Source organism: Cheilinus undulatus, linkage group 19 (genome assembly GCF_018320785.1).
Source record: "Cheilinus undulatus linkage group 19, ASM1832078v1, whole genome shotgun sequence".
Classification (NCBI taxonomy): Eukaryota; Metazoa; Chordata; class Actinopteri; order Labriformes; family Labridae; genus Cheilinus; species Cheilinus undulatus.
The window spans coordinates 37,839,590-37,859,720 of NC_054883.1; the positions used below are offsets into that span (position 1 = coordinate 37,839,590).

At 38.8% G+C, this 20,131-nt stretch overlaps 1 protein-coding gene across 1 annotated transcript in view; it reads left to right on the forward strand.

The window, feature by feature from the left end:
- Positions 1-449: 449 nt before the first annotated feature.
- Positions 450-20,131, forward strand: part of LOC121527220 (collagen alpha-1(XVIII) chain-like) — a 111,069-nt gene continuing 91,387 nt past the window's right edge. The window contains exons 1-2 of the mRNA XM_041814073.1: positions 450-673; positions 765-829. Of these exons, the coding sequence (XP_041670007.1) occupies positions 663-673; positions 765-829 (76 nt within the window). The 5' untranslated portion in view covers positions 450-662. The remainder of the gene's footprint in view (positions 674-764; positions 830-20,131) is intronic.

Below are 20,131 nucleotides of genomic sequence, written 5' to 3' on the forward strand. Positions count from 1 at the left end.
CAGGATTTCTTTAGCATCAAACTTTTAATGGGTCATTTGAGCTGTCGGGGTTTAAAAGTAGATTTGGTCGCTACAGAGAAACACATTTATTTAATTCCAGTGAGAACAAGCATTTCTTTCATCCAACATTTATCCTGTTCCAATGATAACTCCTTATCTGTAAAGAACCTCTTTAGAGAAAGTTTTGGACTTGATGTTGCATCCAATGAGACATCTCTCCCCATGAGTCAAGGCCACACGAGAAATTTGCTTTAAAGTAAAGGGAAAGTGAGAGAAACCACATCAGTGAGGAGGAGTGGGAGGAGCAGAGGGGGGAGGAGGACTTAGCCGGAGTGTGTTAATTTGTATTTGGAGTTGTGATGTCTGAGAGGGAGGGCCGGATTAGAAAAGCGGTGGTCCATAGAGAGACACGAGGAGTCAGATTTCAGTTTATGCGAGGGCCCCTTGAGTTGAGACTCACTGAAGCTGCCTTTGTTTGACTGGGAACCAAAAGAGAGCGAGAGAGAGAGAGGGAGCAGGAGGAGGAGAGTCAGAGTCTTTTAGTTTGGTGTCAGTGACAGGGGGAGGCAGAGTGGGCTCCATCTCTCTCTCCCTCTTACCAAAGCCCTCACACACATGAACAGGACAAGTTTGGTTTGGATCTAAGCTCACCATCACTGAAGATGACTTCACGGTAAATGAAAGACACTCTGTTTTCTCTGGAGAAGTTGTTTTAAATCAACTTTTTGTCACTTTTCTAACTCCTTTCTTCTGTTTTTATGCAGCATTCCTCCCTGGTTCTTTGGATTATTTCTGCTCCTTCGCTCCTCTGCCTATCAGCTGCTGGACGGTATGTGCTCCTCTCACTTTTTACTGCCTATTGGTTGATTTGGTGTCATCTCTTTCCTCTGTGTGGACTTTTCTGCTGATTCATGACTTTTCATCAGCTGAATGATGGTACTGTAGCGCTCTGGTCCTGGACACTGAATGTGCTCCACTCAGGCACAGGATGATATAACTGAGAGGGATGCTTTATGAGCAACATTACAAGACTTTTACACTAATACCAGCCACTTTGTCTAGACTTTTGTGGACAGTTTCAATTGTGATCTTGTATTAGAAAAGCTTTTGAGTTCATTACACACTTAATATTTAGACACCTACACACATTTGAGTCTCTAATAATGAAAAATAAATAGCAATACTGCTTTGACTAGCAAGTTATTTTGGCTCTTGCCTCCTTTATTCTACATATTCAGGGCATTAAAGGTGACCTAAGCTACAGGTTAACCTTCCAATAGAGCATTTTATTAGCTTTGAGGACTTTAAAACAAGGATTAAGGATCATTTAACTAGTTAAAGTGCCTTCTTTATGGCTGAAAACAAGGTTTAAATGTTTTGATTCTTGCTGAAATGTTGCTTGTTATGGTCAGCATTCTTATCCAGGCCAGGACTCTCCAGTAGATGATAATTTTGTTTCCCAGTGGGACTGTTCCAGGTTAAATAAAGTTTGGATTAAAAATAGTAATATTACAAGAATATTGGGAATGCCTTTAGGGATTTTGGGGTCTCTATGAGAGGGAATTTTTGCCAAAGACTGTGATTTGTTATTATCAGTGTCTGTCTTGGGACTGGACTGGGCTCCTTCACTTTTACTCTGCAACAATCTAAACTAAGCAAGTCTATTTGTCTAATTTCTAGTCAGAAATATTTCATTACTTATTCTAAGCCAAATAAACTTTGAGATATTTTGATATGAGTCTTATTTCAAGCAATAAAAAAGTAAAATAATTAAGGTCTGCATTGCTTTTAGTCTCAAAAAACACAAAAATCAACCAGTAATGCAAGCAAGAGTCCACTTGAATCGTGCCAAAGACCACCTCTCCAGGTAGACCCTAGCCTGCTGTCTGAGCATTTGAATTCACACTGAGCAAAGCAAACCAGACTTTGAGCTCAAGTGTATTACTCACACATACTCACCTTAGCATCTTCCTGATAAGAGCTGAACGATTTGCAAAAATAATCTAACTGCGATTTTTTTCCCCCAGTAATTGCGGTTTAATATGCAATTATTTTTAGGTTCCTCATCTTATGTGTTTAACAGTCGTAAGCAAAAAATCATTCTATATTAGAGCAGGCAAAATATTAGGTCGTTTTCACACCTGATAGTCCGGGGTATTTGGTCCGTTTTGGAACGGAAATTGTAATATTGTTAAACTTTCATTTGGTTTGGTTTGCATTCAGACTACTCCTGGTCAAACGGACCAAACCATCTGAACACTTACAACCTCTTGCCCATTAGGGGCGCTGTCGTCACAAACAAAAGGCAACCAAGAAGAAAAGAAGGCGTAGAAGAAGACAAAACCAGAAATCCATCTCTTTCTGCCGGTCTTTTTTTTTTCCACATAAACAATGAGAAAATGTATGTTGTCTTGGGGTTTCTGCTCTTGTGTTGGGGCATTATGAGCAGCCAGCAAGGCGGTGAGATGTCGAGCATGTCTTCTTTACAAAGACGAACAAATCAGCACCAACTACGACATGTTGCTATGGCTACAAAGATGCCAAGCGAGGTACCGAAATGTATTTGAATGCATTAAACCACATATACATCCATATATTATTGAGCTTTATTCCACTTCCTGCCTTTGGTTCACAAGTAGATCCGCTTTGCTTTCACACCTCAAACAAACCGCACCAGGGTCCATTTGGAAGCGGACTGAGATCCCCTGTTTTCAAGCGGACCAGAGAACGCTTGTTTGTTCTGCACCAGAGTTTGTGTGAGCTTACACACCATTTCAAATGGACCGGACTAAAGGCCCAAACATACTCGGGCGGAACGTACTCGGAACGGACTCCGCAGAGGTCTGCACGGGCTAAAAGCGGACGTCCGCAAGGCCCATGCGCGCAAAGCTCAAATTTTACAACCGTGCGGACTCCACTCCACGTACTGGTGTCACACAAAACACTGCTTGGTGTGTGTTTTTCACATCGACCCGCATTAAATGTGACACCGACCTGCATTTTGTTCCTCTGTGCGGCGTTGACGGGTGAGCGGTGAATCCCAGAGTGGAGAAGAAGTGGGGCTAGGTGCCCAACTAGATCATCAGAGTTTTCACGTATCATTTGGAAGTATTGAAATTTTTTTGTTTTTGTTTTATTCTTGTCGGAACAAAAGCCTGCTAGCATCACAGTGAGCACTTCTGATGTAGCTATGATTCACTGTCTTTGACCCGCACCCCCGATGACCTTTGAACTTGCACACAGTTGTGGAGACAGTGGTGACGTCAGCATACTATGAGCAGTCAGGATCACTCTCATAATGTTGCAAGTTTGTCGGCCAAGACGAGACAAAAGTCTTGTCGCACAGTTTGACTCGGTGCAGTCATGTACGACCCCAAAACAATGGTGTAGTCTGAGCCGGCCTTTAGGCACACTGTCGTCAAGTTGTATGTTAGAAGGGAAGCAGCTAGATGCTTAAGCGCCTTCCTGCTCTCACAGTGATGGAAAATAAGGACAGAACTGCTCCTTTGAATGTCTTGTTTTACTTTGAAAAGTCTGACGACTCAAACTAATCAGCACCTTGTTGTATTCGACATTATTAAAAAAAACTTTACTTCAGATGTTTTCCTTTACTTTTCTACAGTAGTAAGTTTATTTATGGTTAAATTGAGGTCAATACTGACAAGAAGTATTTTATTTCATATTTTCTGCAGGATTTTATCAGAACAGGACCATCATCTTATGACGGTACAAATTACAAAATAAAAGCATGACAAAAATCAGTTTTCTGAAAAAAAAAAAAAACCTGCTAAATGTTTAACTATAAGTGGGTTATTGCACAGAGAAAACTACAAAAGTGGAGCTCTTGAAAATTGTAAATGCTATTACATTAACAGGGGTTCACTATATTTTAGTGAGTCATTTTGTACATCCACTCCTGCATATTTCCTAGTGTATAAAACTGTAAAAGCATGATATTTCATTGAATTTGCATTTTTAAGCCTCAATTGCATTAAAAAACTGACCCGATTAACAAGTTAAGAGGCACAGAGTCCACTCTCCATGTGGACTTTAAAAAATGTGTTTTGAAATGCAAAATTATATAATTTAAACATGCAATTAAAAATGTGAATTTCTTGCTCCTACATCTTGAAGACTTGTAAGGGGACTGTGGTTTAAAATAAGTTTCATGACATATTTTCTTAGAAGTGGGATAAATCACTCGCCTAGATTGAGGCGTGTGTGGGGTATACTTCCAATAGGGTAATGGTTTGCAGTCATAAGGCTGGTGTCCCCTGAACTCTGGAAACTTTGGGAATTTGGGACAGCCGCTGTTATTATTAGACTTTATGGCATCCAAACTCATGGTGGGGATACCTGCGAGCTTCTGTGCTCGACGATGGTTTCAATTATGTCCTGACTGATGTGTTTCTGTGTGGTGCGTCGCTGTCTTTTGCAGACTGTTTTCACAGCTTAAATCTAGATTTTCTCCATGATGAATGAATCAATCAGGGCGCTTCAACATGTTACCAATTAGTGCCTAAAGGACCATGGACTTTCTTTTCCCCGGCAGTTGGAAACAAACCTTGGGAGCGTGGATGCTGACAGGCAGACAGGCTGTGTAATCAGTAGCAGAGCATGATTAAGGTAGTGAAGATGATGTAATCCCGCTGCTTTTTAAGGTCATTGTCAAATGCGTCCTCTTTTTTATTGGATTTCCTCCTGGCATTGAGACTGCCGTCGTCACTGTGCTGGAATCCAGACTGACATTTTCAGCTATGTGTGGGGTTTGTGTGTAGATATGTTGACCTAAAGGACCTCCGTGTCACAAAAGCAGCATTGTCTGGACACACTGGAATAACTACAGGGTCCCTTTGGCGAATGTGGCCCCACAGAGCTTAATTGCTCAAATCTGACAATGTGAATAAACTCCACTTTGGATGACTGTGGGTAAAAAGTGTAACCAAACTGAAATGTGATCTTGCTGTGACTCTAAAGTTGTGTAATTGGATGTCTGCCACACAATAATGGCTGCAAATGAGAAGTTAGAGTTTGCTCGATGTTCGACGAAAGAGAACGTTCTAAAATCATGATTTCATGCTTTTGTTTCCTCTTCTGAAGATCCTTGCAGATGCTTTCTGAGCCAGCAGCTCAACTCTCAGGCTTTGTTTGTGCCTTTGCCATATTCATAATCCTCCACCATGATTCACAGTTTCAAAAAGAGGAAAAAAGAAATGTGTGTGCAAGCGCATGCTGGCTCACTTACCAAACAGAAAGAGAAAAGAGACGAGAGAGAGAGAGCACTTGAGACAAATATTTCCAGGCTGCATGCTGTAAATATTCTTGAAAACAGAGCTGTCGCTGTGGCAACATTCACATTTCTGTGCTCGTGTGTTGAAATGAAAGAGATATAATCCGTTTCCTTTGTGTGCAGAGTGCATGAGGCTCTTTCAGTGGTGTAGTGTGTGTTTGAATAGGAATAGGATCTGGAGATGTGTTTGTCACATTTCAGATTTAACAGAAAAAGAAATCAAAATCAGCAAAGTTTAGAGAAAGCTATATTGGTATGGTTTTACATTTGAACACAAGTAGATTGTGAGATGAATAAAGTTTAGGTTGAAATGTCAAATTTAAGTCACAAAATATCAGAATAACTATTGAAATAATGAATACATTGTTGACCAGAGATATACTCTTCTTGTTGTAAATAACAAGCCTGTAGAGACAGGTAAGATATCACCAAAGTGCACACAAGAGAGCTCATATGTAAAAACTGTGTGTGTGAGATGTAAACTATCAACATGGCATCACTTATGGAAGTTACTATCGGGCTCAATAGTGTGGTTCCAAAAGCAAAAATCCCATTCATTTTTTTCCATAGCAGATTTTATTATTAGCCACTTATTCAAACTAGGGTTAGTCAAACCTACCACAAGCGACCTGAGTGTGAGACGATGATAAATGCTCCTGTAGAACAGTGGTTCTCAACCTTGGGGCCGGGCCCCCTTGGGGGGTCTTGAGACCCTGAGAGGGGGTCACCAGATTTGCCCAATTTTGCAACTTTAATGCAAAAAATATACTTTAGAAATGTAATTTCACCACCTTTTCCACAATTTTTTTTTGCCATTATTAACCAATTTTAGCTTTTTTTTAACCCATTTTAATTATGTTTTTAACAAAAGTTATTTTCATTTTAAGAAGCCTTTTTTCTACACAAATGAATAAATAAAGATATTTGTTTCTTTGATAAGACTGGTTATTATTCAGGTCGAATATAAAATGTGGTTTTCACTTCTTAACTTCACAATGGACCATGGTTTTGCTGACCTCCATGGGCCCCCAGTTTGGCAGGGTCCCAGAGACGTCACCCTTTATCCCACTGCCTTGTTCTTGAATATGCATGGCTGTGTTCAACCACTTCCAGGTACAGTGGGGGTCTCCGGTCTCTGGCGCCTATTTTAGGGGTCGCAGGCTGAAAAGGTCAAGAACCTCTGCTGTAGAAGACAAAAATTCAGAGGATATCAACCTCTATGTTTATATACTGTTGTGGTAATGCAATACCCACAATCCTTGGCTGTCACAGCTACATACCTGATTGGTGGGGTTTCTGGTAACCATAGAAATAACCACCATGCCCATGATCGAAGGCAGTCAACTGTTCATGAGAACAACACATGCCACCACAGTATGAAGCGATAAATGCTCAAACTGATATTATAACATTAGTGTTTCAAACACAATCATCACAACAATTGTAGAAAAGGAATAATTATATGATTTGAAAGCTTGAAAATCTGTCATTAACAATGAATAAAATAAATCCCAGTGGATTGTGGGATACGTAGTTCCTTCTTCCTTGTAGAGAATGTACACAGTCTTGTACCTTTGGCTTTTTCTCTATTTTTTTTAAAGCCTTTTTCCTCAGAATCATATGTAGTATAGGCAGGTAGCTGTTAAGATTGTTTCATGCATTAAAAGCATTGTAATAGGGATTTTACAAATGTCTTTGGGGGGTTCGAATTAACATTCACTTCCAGAACCAGTGCTGCTGAAAAGATGGGCGGACACCGTTGAGCTGACTTCGTCATACTCCCAATTGTTCTTTCGTGTTGTGTTATCATTACCATGAGGATGCATTTTTAACTTTAGTTGCTGCAGGACAGTTATCCTCCTCATCTGCTCTGTGAAATGCACCACCAAAATTTGTAGTAGGTCCCTTTGTTTTAAAAGATTGATCCAATGTCGAGATGCATGCTGTATTTTTAACTTACAGTACTGAATCATGAAGTTGAAAACAAAAGCTTTACTAAGACAATTACACCCCCAGAATGAAAGCGAATGAATGGGTCAAAAAATAGATGATGGGACACAAGGACGGCATGTACTTGCACGAACACTATTTCAGTCAGGAACACTCTCATCCTACATTTATCCATATTATTGCAAAATGGATTGACATTAAGGGTGCAACAAGCTTTAGGCTATAAGGGAGGGGGCTGGGGTGGAGGGGGTTAAACTTTGCCAGCAGCAGCAGTGTGGTGCATTAGCGTTAATGCAAACAGGGATAAGTGAGAAGTATGGCATATTTAAACACGCAGCTGTGTTGACAGAAAGAGCTGTGATTGGCTGTTGGAGCTGGGAGGCGATAATTGTGATCAGCTGTCTGTCAGCTGATCACAGCTGGGTGTTTGACTGCCCTGTCACGCTGAGCTTCATTTTTGCTGAAGATATTCTGCTGGAATATCTGCCCAACATAAATAAGAAAACAAACCAACATGAAATACTAAAGCTTTTTTTTTTCATTAATTAATGCATCATGACACTTTAGCCTTTGTTTTTGAGTGTCATGCTGTTATTTTCCTAGCTGCTTTTAATCTTCACTGATACATAACATGTAAACACAGGTGTATGAAACACAACTTTACAACCCTGTGGGAAGATGCATATCAAGATGTAGTTAGTCAACATACAACAACCTAATAACAACACAGTTGCATAAAAGCACCTCAGTACTCATCTGCTGCACACATGGTGCATCCTCTCCAATGATGATGCTTTGAGTTATCATGAAGGAACAGTTTAAATCCAGGGACTCAGTTGCCTGTTACCAATTAAAAGATGCGAGAGATGACATGATGTGGCCGGTGATTCTTGAAGAAAGTGTTGGTTTTACCAATAGAGTGATGATGAGGCCTAAAGAGACAGATGATGTTTATAATGGGAGTCCTCAGAGATTACTGAAGTTCAGAAACACTGTTACTGCTACAGCGTACAAGTTTTAATCATAAAAGACCTTTGATCTAAAGACAAAAGGGATCCAAGTTCATTTGAAGAGTTATATTTTTAAAACAGAACCGATCTGACCTTAATGTTAACCAAAGTCTGGTCTACCATCAAAGGCTGAACTCATCATTCTAGTCTTTTTATCTGCTGTTTGTGTAGGGAAGGTCAACTCACTATGTTTGTTCTTCTTCTTTAACTTAACCTCCCCCTCCACAAGTTCTTGGATTTTCCCGCTGTTTGGGGGTTTAGTTTACGGCTTCACAAACAAGCCAGTTTACCCATCTTGACATCAGCTTTGGTCCTAAACCAGAACAAAAATCCAGAAGAAGCTGGTTGTCTTATCTATTTATGCATAAAGGTTATACCCAGTAGCAGCATAGACTATACTGGCATTTTATCTTATTCATGGCCCACCTTATAAGTTCTTAGTCAAGGGAGTGTCCTAAGTGTAATTTGCTCCTTAACTTGGAATTAACTAGACAATTTACACCACTGTGAGCAACTTTAATTTTATTGTGGAAATAACAAGAGCACCCCTTAAATTTAACCAATGATTACTAGTGTTTAATAGGGCTGTAATTGTTTACACATGTTGAAGCATGGTTTTAGTACTTTAAATACACACTTGAAGCCATGCATCTGTACTACTGGGTGCACAGCCTTAAAAATGTACTGTATCATATCTTAACGCACTATATCGTATCATAGCACTTTACCATATTGTATCATATGGTTTGGTATGGTATGTTGTGGTATGGGATTGTACTGTATCGAATCGAATCACATGCATTGTACCCATCATGTCATACTGAACTGTATCGAATCAAATCATACGGTATTGTACCGTACCGTGTCTTATCATATCAATTTGTATTGTATAGTACCATAACACATCATATTGCATTCTATCAAATTGTATTGTACCATACTGTGATGTATCCATTGTTCCATATTGTATCATATTAAATCAAATCATAACGTATCCATTGTTTTCATCATTTCATATTGTATCATATCCTGATGGTACCCATCGTAACCATTTTATCCATCGTATCATTTATATTGTATCATATCGTATCAATCATATCGTATTGTGTCATGTTGGATTGTAGCATACCATATAGTATCTATCGTATTGTACATATTATATTTTATTGTATCATACTGTATCCATCGTATTGTATTGTATCCTATTGTTCCATAACATATCGTAATATTGTCATCATGTCATATCATACCAAATCCGTGGTATCTATCATGCCTATCATATAATATTGTATTTTATTGTATCATTTAATACTCTATCCATGGTATCATAGCAGTGTTAATTTTGGCAGGCTATTTTTTTTTTTTGTCTTAGTTTTAGTCTTTAAATGAAATGCATTTTCATTTTAGTCACATTTTAGTCATTTCTATCCTTTTTATTTTAGTCTAGTTTTAGTAGACGAAAACTCTAAAAAGTCCTCACATTTTTGTCTTTAATTTTAGTCCACGCATTTATTTTCTTGCCTAAATCTGGTACCAAATTATGGTAGTGTGTTCTCTGCACCCTACCAAACCTGAGGTCCCTGGTTTCTACAGCTGAGAGTTAGAAGAGATACAGCTGCATTGTTTTTTGACAGATTTACCCACAGTGGAGAAATATCACGGATTTTGAATGTCCAACGAAAACTACATTACATTTTAGTCTAGTTTTAGTCATCACAGATCTGTTTTTGTTAGTCTTAGTCTAGTTTTGTCATGGAAAAAAAAGGCCACCAACTAACATTTTTAGCCATAGTTTTAGTCAACGAAATTAACATTGTATCATAGTGTCATATTGTATTGTACCATAACACATTGTTCAAATTGTATCATTTTCTGTTATACCTTGTAGTATCATGACATATCCGTTGTATCATATAATATCAATATCCTACCGTGTTGGGTTGCACCATACCATATAGTCTCCATCATATGGTATTGTATCGTATTGTATTCTTTCGTATCCATCGTTTAATATTGCATTGTTTTGTTTTGTATCATACCAAATCCATCTTGTCCATGTTATTGTAGCGTATTGCATCATATCGTAACATATCATACTGTATTGTATTGTATCGTATTGTACCGTATCCATCGTTTCCATTGTTTGGTATTATATTGTACCATAACTCCCCGTATTGTATTGTATCATACCATGCCAAATTGCATCAAATCGTAAAGTATTATACTGTATTGTATTATTCCATATTGTTCTGTATCATATCGTATCGTATCCTATCATTGTATCTATTTTTTTGTATTGTATTGTCATATCATATATCCCTTGGTTGAGAATGCAAAATCTCAAAAACTTTCAAAGGGATTTTTCTCAAACTCTTCTCAAATGTCAACTCTGACTCAAGAGTAAAATGATTCAAAAGTGGAGGTCAAAGGTCACAGTCATTGTCCTTGTCTTCACCCCTTGCCTATATAATCTCCATCAGTCACACTACTACAGAAACTTACCCAGACCTTCATCATGAATAATCATTGTACTTTCACTGCCTCACAGAGGCTAGGCAGTAGTTCTAGTTAACAAGTGCTTTAAATTCAAAGTTTTTAGGAGTCATCTTGTAACACGACAAGGAGCTAACTGATGCAGAAGTTTCCGGCTGAAATGATTGTGGGTTTGTTAAACATGGCCTCAAGTGTTTCAAAAGCCAATTCTAAAAACACAGAGCTGTCATTGTTTTCATCTACATTTTTAATTTGATTTCAGTAGCATTTGCTCTGTTTTGCAGTGGCTCTATATTTCTCTTTCCAAAATTCTGGCAGCTATGAAGAAAAATAAATTTAGGTGAAAGTTTACAAGGGAAAAGAGTGTTTTTCTGCTGTGTCCCGAAAAAAACTGGCGAGAAAATGACACATAAGTGTCGATGACAGTTACAGAAAACAGAGAAGAGACTGTGAAGTACAACAGGGAGGCAGAGGCAGACAGAGGTGGGACTGGTTACTTGGCTAACTGGAGCAAATATTCTGTTCATTAAATCTGTTAATCCCAAACTAATCCTGAACATCAACAAGTTAAGATTAGTTTTCTCTCTAGATTTGTCCACAGATTTAAGATGACCCAGAGTTGAGGGACGTATTGGGTAAACTGTTCCACAACTTTCTGGTCTTGATTCTGATTTAATGAGATTCTAGTTTGGCTTCAGTTTGTTGTAGGTCATCTGGCCTGCAGCCCGGTGCAGAGGTAACACGTCAGGTTCTGATTTAAAGCAAACAGAGCTTCTCTGGCCAGCAATGATTTCATGAATGAGAAAAAGAAGAAAACAAAACACTTAAGATTTTTAGTGTTTTGGGCATTTTTCTATAAATTAATGTCTGCTGTTATTCCAGAGTCTGACAAATATTTAAGAATTGTCATTTCCAAAGATAAAATCCAACATCTGTTGGCTATAAATATTAAATCTGAAGACGTTAGAACATTAACAGCATACTAAGGAGACATTTAGTTATCAAAATCCTCAGAGCAGTACATTAATTGTTCTATGAATATCACAGATTTATGGCTGTATTGTCTCTTAATTTAATGTTTTCATATTTGTTTGTTTGTTATTGGCAGACAGATCTGAGCTCTTCCTGTGTAGACGTTTACACTTTTCTGTGTCAGCAGACACAAACTGGTTCAAGATGCACTGCTGGGTTTATGTGTGTTGCACATGTTTCTGCATCCCAGACTGTTGACTATTTACTTTTACCAAATGTCAGATTTGCTCCAATATGACAGTTGCTCAGCTCAAAATAGACCTCTCTCACACCAGATTGAGGCTGTTTGTTGATATTGTTGTGAAATCTTTTCAGTGTGGACTTTTCATTTTATTGATTTAGTCAGATAGTCTTGGTTTTATGTATTTATGTTCAATGTTTCAATGAAGGGATTTCATAAACCTCCAAAAAGGAAACAGAAGATTATGTAAATTGGTTAAAATGACCTCAGATTCTGCTGACTTCACACTTTTGGTAAATCTGCACCATACTCCCAGGGCCTTGATGGTTTAATCTGCAAATAATTTAAAGACCAAACCTCAAAGCAGAAACATGTGGGTTGTCTTTAGGGTAAACAGGAATGGCTAAATATGTCCCGGACAAAATATGTTTCTATTTCAAGTGTTGGACACAGTGTGAGCTCAGACAGTGTTACAGGACATAGGTGACTTATTTTAAAGCCTGAGAGCAGATGACAAACACAGGATGTGCTATACAGGACGGATTCTGTGGGAGGGTAAAGGTGTGACCCATAATGTCACTTTGACCTCCTTTGTAGCCGAAATGTCCTGTTTGATTGTCCACTGACTTCATTAAGACCATTTAATAGTTCTGTTTCCACCTCTTTTTTCAAAGAAAAAGCAAATTGCTGCTCCTAAGATGTCAGTTTTGCTAATTAAGTCTTTATCTGAACATCTGTCATGTTCCAAGACAAAAATCAAAGCTGTTGGCATCAAAGTGCTTTTAAGGAAAATGTGCCATTTGATGTGGACGGCTGTTTTCTTTCTTCGGCCTTCATTTTAATGTTTGATGATGCAGATCAAATGGAACAAAATTTCAGATTCTTCTTTCATCCTGATGTTTCTGCTCACACTGTCTTCCCATGCTTTAATGTTCTTATTTTGATTTTTTTAATATAAATATAAATAATGTTATCTGTTTTTTTTTCCCGACATCAAACATTTTTGTTTGTTGGGAAAATAAATGCAAGCTTCCATAGAAATCCTCATATCTAAACCCCAGCTCCAAAAAAAGTTGGGACACTGTAGAATATGAATAGAATAGATAAAAATAGAGGGGTTTGCAAATATTTTCATACCTATGTTCAGTTTAGTAAAGCACACAGGATATTTAATGTTCAAACTGATTATCTTTATTGTTCTTGGGAAATATGCATATATTCTGAATTTGATGCCTGCAACACATTCCAAAAAAGTTGGAACACGAGCATGTTATCACCATGTAACATCAACTTTTCCTCTTTAACATCTGTAAGCATCCAGAGAGTGAAGATATTAACTGCTGAAGTGTTTAAAGTTTCTGTTTTTTTTTCCTATTTTTGCTTGACTTTTCTATTGTCTTCTACAATAACATTAATTTTAATGATAGGCAGGTCTAGAATGCAGACCAGTCTGAGAATCAAAAGAATAATCCTTTTTAACTAAACCAAAGATCATGGATCAAAAATATTTACACTATATTTCCAAAAGTATCCGCTCACCTGCCTTGACTCGCATATGAACTTAAGTGATATCCCATTCTTAATCTAGAGGGTTTAATATGACGTCAGTCCACCCTTTGCAGCTATAACAGCCTCAACTCTTCTGGGAAGGCTTTCCACAAGGTTTAGGAGTGTGTTTATGGGAATTTTTGACCATTCTTTCAGAAGGGCGTTTGTGAGGTCACACACTGATGTTTGACGAGAAGGCCTGGCTCTCAGTCTCTGCTCTAATTCATCCCAAAGGTGTTCTATTGGGTTGAGGTCAGGACTCTGTGCAGGCCAGTCAAGTTCATCCACAGCAAACTCTCTCATCCATGTCTTTATGGACCTTGCTTTGTGCACTGGTGCACAGTCATGTTGGAAAGGAAGGGGCCATCCCCAAACTGTTCCCACAAAGTTGGGAGCATAGAGTTGTCCAAAATCTCTTGGTATGTTGAAACATCCAGAGTTCCTTTCACTGGACCTAAGGGGCCAAGCCCAGCTCCTGAGAAACAAGCCCACACCATAATCCCCCCTCCACCAAACTTTTCACTTGGCACGATGCAGTCAGACAAGTACCGTTCTCCTGGCAACTGCCAAACCCAGACTTGTCCATCAGATTGCCAGATGGAGAAGCGCGATTCGTCACTCCAGAGAACGCGTCTCCACTGCTCTAGAGTCCAGTAGCGGTGTGCTTTACACCACTCCATCCCATGCTTTGCATTGCACTTGGTGATGTATGGCTTGGATGCAGCTGCTCAGCCATGGAAACCCATTCCATGAAGCTCTCTACCACTGCTCTTGAGCTAATCTGAAGGCCACATGAAGTTTGGAGGTCTGGTGGCTGAGTTGCTGTCATTTCCAATGGCTTCCACTTTGTTATAATACCACTGACAGTTGACTGTGGAATATTTAGGAGTGAGGAAATTTCACCACTGGACTTGTTGCACAGGTGGCATCCTATCACAGTACCACGCTGGAATTCACTGAGCTCCTGAGAGCAACCCATTCTTTCACAAATGTTTGTAGAAACAGTCTGCATGCCTTGGTGCTTGATTTTATACACCTGTGGACATGGCAGTGATTGGAACACCTGATTTCAATTATTTGGCCGGATGAGTGAATACTTTTGGCAATATAGTGTATGTAGAGGCCTAGGCAGCTTCTAGATGCTGAGACTACATCAGTATTTTATTCTTTCTATGGTCAAAGTTCAAGCTCAGTTTTGCCACAGATATTGTGATAGGGTCTCTCCAGTGCATTTACATGAATTATATCTCATAAACCAGCTTAAAGAAGCTGGAATAACTTAAAAAGAAACGTTCTATTCTCTCTTCATCCACTGACGACTTTACCTTGACCACGTTGCTCATGTGGAGCTGTTTAATGGCCCAGAGTAGACCGTTGAAAGTTTGAGTGAGTGCAACTGTGAATTTGACGCAGGATGAAAAGAAAATTCCCCTCTGAAGCTGAGTGTTGGAATATTACGGCACATAAACATGGTTACTGCTTTAAAGGCCGGCGTTGTGACTGAACCACAGAGCATCCTGTGTGCCATGTGGGTGATTTACTGAATAAAATGCAACACATGATATTAGTTTATGAGTCCTGCTGCATTCCTGCAGGAAATACTGCGCTCACACTGTGTGCTTGCCATCAGTAGGGATTATAGGTGCATCAAAACTTCAATTCGGGCTGATTCAAAGTGGTTTGAATGAGTGTTTGTTTTTCTGGGAGCGGCTCTGCTTCCTGGATTTTCTTGAACCACAGAGGCCTGATGGGTAAAAAACATGGAATATGTTAGAGTCTGGAAAGTGTCTGTCAGAGAGGAGAGATGGATATGGAACAAGCAGGTGTGTGTTCAGCTGTGAGGAAGGAGGATACGGAGCATCTGAGTGTCTGACGAGGTCACCGAGTGCAGAACAGCTGAGAGGGAATCCAAAACACAGATGAAATATTATCAGAGTGTCCTTGGATCAACTCAATCTTTGTCAGATAAGGATTATTCCCCAAACAGTCTGTGTGTGAGGTCTGCATAAAGTTGTGAGGATGTAACACATTTGTGTGGCAGTGTCTGCAGTAAAAAGGCTCCTGTAATTACAGAGCAGTCCTCTGCGCTGATATCTTATTTGACCCTTTTCGCTCTTAAAGGGGACATATTTTACCCTTTTAAGTCACGTTTATATTGGTCTCAGAGGTCCCCAAAACATGCCTGTGAAGTTTGTGGCAGAAAAAACACTCCAGTATTGGATTTTTGCATGTTTAGAGAGCCGTTTCTGTGTCTGTAAATATTAATGAACTGTCTGACTCCGTCCCTGACCACACCCCCTCTCAGGAAATAGATTTGGCACTTCTTATGTTACAGACGCTTTTATCCAAAGTTAAGATCCTGACTGGGATTCTGGGATATCTCCAAAACAGACAGGGCCAACCAAACCTGGGGGCAGTACTGACTCCCCACATGAGGTCATGAGGGGAAATTCTGAGAACGGCTTGTTTCAGCACACATTTTCTGAAAGCTGGAGAAAGAGAGGGTGGAAGGGAATGGATTTTTCTGGTACTTGAGAGGATTGTGGACCAGGGGCACATATTTTTGTTAGAAAAGCCTGAAAAGTGATTTTCGCATAATATGTACCCTTTAAATATCTATTTGATTCATGTGCGCTGATTTTTTTTAGTCTTTTGGCCTTAAAACAAGGTATGTGTGTGGTTTTACCAACCACTGCACCGCACTGTAAGACTGAACAGTAAAAGGTTGTTAAAAATAAGTTAAACAGCTATTTTAGCTCTGTTTTTCTGAGTTCATAGAACAAATTTTTAATTCTAAGTAAAGAGTACTCGATCATGCTATGCATTTTTTTGTTAATGGACTCAAAAATCATTAAAAAATCACCCCTAAGCTGCACATTGTCCAGTTTTTGGGTGTCATCAGAAATGTTTGCACCCTGAGTGAAGTTACCCTCTCAGTTAGACAAGTCCCACTTTTGGGGACCAATGTCAACAAAGCCTGGCTCTGTGGGAGAGCACTGCGGTCAGCTGACGCTTCTGAGGAAGACAGCAGATGACAGTCGAAACATGTCAAGGTAAAAAACATCTCCTACAATTAATTGTCTGAAAAAAGAAACCCAAGTAGATTATTCAGAATAAGAAGACAAAATGAACTTGCTGGATTTACTACAAGAAACATATTAAATTAAGTTACAATTAAAATATGTATTCCTACTTGGAAAATAATCTTATTGCAATTTTTTTCTCCAATATTATGATATGATATACGATTGTTCCTTAACTCTGTTTTATTCCTAAACAGGGGCTGAACAATTCTTTAAACATATCTTATTTTGATGATTTTGACTCGGATTGCAAATTGGATATGAATTATTGCATTGAAGGGTTTTGTTCATTCTCATATTTAATAAGAAAAAAGTACAAAAAAGAAGGTAGGACCTTTTTTATACACTATTCTAAAAAAAAATGGCACTTTAATGATTGCATGATATGTCGTGCATAACATCTCTGCTGCAAAAAAAGTTTAAAACTGCTATTTTGACACAAATTTCAGGTTAAAGAAATATTGCACCTGCTGCGATTTGAAAACTGCGGCTGGCAATATTATGATTTAATCTCATTTTTGATTAATTGCCCAGCCCTAATTTCCACTACTGAAAAACTACATAAGCATTTACAATCAATATTTTTCAACTTGTTCAGTTTTACAGTGCAATGGAAGGAGAAGAGCTGTGAAAAGTGACCTTTCTTGTTCTCACTGCAAGCAGTTTCAGATTTTTTTTTTTTTAGAAGCTCGTAGTGTGTGATTGACTGGTGACCAGTCCAAGGTCTACCCCAGACCTCATGCAATGTCAGCTGGGATTGGCTCCAGCCCCATATGACCCCAAATAGAATAAGCAGTATAGGTGATGGATGGAAGGATTTGGCCATTTAACCCTTTTTTTGTGGGTTCTGTGATGTAACATAATTTTATAGCATATGGAATGTAAAACATACATCAGTTCTTGCATGGGAGGCTAAAGGAACAGTAAAAAAAAAGTGCATGAGACAATAATGAGTTTAACTTGTTCATTGATCTGAGTTTATCAAAGTGGAATGAGACATTAAGCAGTAGTGGTGTCCCTATTTTACATCACTGTTGCTTCAGAGAGAGTCAGATATGAGGATAAACCAAAACATGCTAAAAGGAACAATAAAACATGAGATTAATATGAGAATAAAAGAAAATAAATGCATCAACCATAGGCCATTATCACACCATTAATGCACTAATGCTGACAGCCTGAATTAAGAGTAATGATAAGGGTATCAATTAAATACATCAGAGGTACCCATCCTACTCATATCTCATTCAATAACCACATTTATCACCTTAATCTTTTAACAACTTTAACTTTTCTTGGAAATATTTGAACAAGACTTTGGACCTTTTCCTCTGAGAATTCTTCCCATGCAGCCACAAGAGCATTTATGACTTTGGCCGATCCCAAAGATGTTGGATCGGGTTGAAGCCAAGTGTCTGTGACAGCCAGTCAACTTATTCCACTCCTAATTGTCCAGAATCCCTCCGTATGATGCAGTATTGAGATAAGTAGGATCCAAAGCTCATAGTTGAAGTACCAGCAGGCTTTTCTACCTTCTTATCTTTTATGTTGCTGCAAAAATCATGAGATGACTTTTAATGAGCGGGGTCAAAGTGATTATCTGTGCTCATACTTCCACATGCAGGTCAGAGCTCAGCAGGGTTACTGGTATGTTGACCCAACCTTGAACCTTTTATGGCTCCGGTTTAGTCCCTCTGTTGTAGTGATGGATGACCTTTGGCCGTCCAAAGAAGCCTCAACTCTAAGATTTGAAACTGAAACATGATCTTTGTTTCTTTTAATACCATTCCCCGTGCTTGTGTAACATCTGTAGCTCAGAAGTAGTTTTTTTTTAACTTTCCTTAAAATATAAAATTTGCTCAAAATTGGGGTTTTCTGGAGCATTTTAAAGCATAAAAAAGAAGACATTTCTGTGACATACAACTGCGGTGGGGATTCTGATGGTTTCCCAGTGGGTGGTGGGATTAGTAGTGGTGTTAATGGTGGTTTTGTGGCATGCATGTCCTTGTGTGTGCGCTCAGCTGGCCTGCAGCTGCGTTGTTTTTGAACATACTGTCAACTCAACTTCCTGAAAATCCCATCACAAATCCAATTAATGGATTGGTCTCACTTTACCTGATTGGTTCACCTCCTTTGGTGCGCAAACACCAACAAACATCTGCTTTTTTCTTCTTTTTGCCTCAGTTTTTTTGGTTTCTCCTTTCTGACTCTCTGTCCATGTAAACAAAATATTTCTTTTAACCTCAGTCACTTCCGAAAAAATCAATGCTGTTTATTCTTTTAGTTTATCATGGAAATAAATTAAAGTACATAAAAATCCCCACATCGTTTCTAACATTGGTTTGTGGTTTGCTCTTTGCTGCTGTTAGCCTCTTATTAGCACCACCAGTTTTTGTGTTCGTGCATGAAGTAGACTCTTTCACATCCACAGCTCCTAAACCAAAAGTATGTGGCATCTTTCCAAGAAAAAGTGGTGAATGTGCTTTTTGTCTCGCAACATCAGACTATATTACTATAACTGAAAGTGTCTTTCCTCTTATTTTACAGGCCTCTTACAATCTTAGCTCTTTTACTGTGAGAGTAATACACATATTTTCCCTCATCATCTGCATATAAAAGCTCCTTTGTTGGCTTGAATACCATTTGTAGCACTATTAACCCATTTAATGCTGTTTAACCATCTTCACTCTTGTTGCCAGTTCAGCAAATTGGCATTCTTGCAAGTCATGGCATAACAATACCACAAACTTTTGCAACTGGACTTTGCAAATGCTTGAACTCCATAAATGTGTGTGGTCGGTAAAATGAAACCTAAGGCCCATTGGCTGGTTCCCACCATATCTGAAGGGTTTGTGCCTCTGTGAGATGAGATATTCTTCATATGGTTTCCAGCATGATGATATCATAATGACGGAGCCTTGGTCGTTAATGTCTCTGCAATCAAACTTGTTGATTGTCTGCAATAAAATACTCCTGGAAGCAGTCAAAACGGCTTACACGAGTCCCCCGAAGGGAACTTAAATGTCCATCCAAACAGTGTCAATGTACGTGAGGGAAAGTGTTTTGGATATTTTTCGTAAAAAAGCTAAATCAATGGCCAAGTGACCACAGATCTGATTTAGATTAACCTCGTACGTGGTCTCACAACAAACTAAATGTGCAAAACAAAAACTTAAACTGGGTGTTTTTTACTTAATAGTTGTCCTCTCTTTGTGATGAAAACCATACTGGTTCTTCTCTGTTAGGCCTTTCCCTAATAAAAGAGGATGGTTTCATATTTGGTAAGTGCCAAATCTGAAATGAGAACCTGGTTTGTGTACCAGTGCTGACAACAAACGCTGCTGCAATAATCAGCCATGCTGATTACTCTACACCTGGTTTATTTTGCCTGAAAACTCTACAATTAGTTTTGTAGCTGCCGGGTCAGGCAATAATATGAAGTTTATACAGATAACAAACCAGTTCTGTTCTCTCATAAACTGTTTAATTTGGTGACCAGAGCAAGTTTAAGTCTCTTTGATTTTGATTTAGCTAGCTTTGTTGC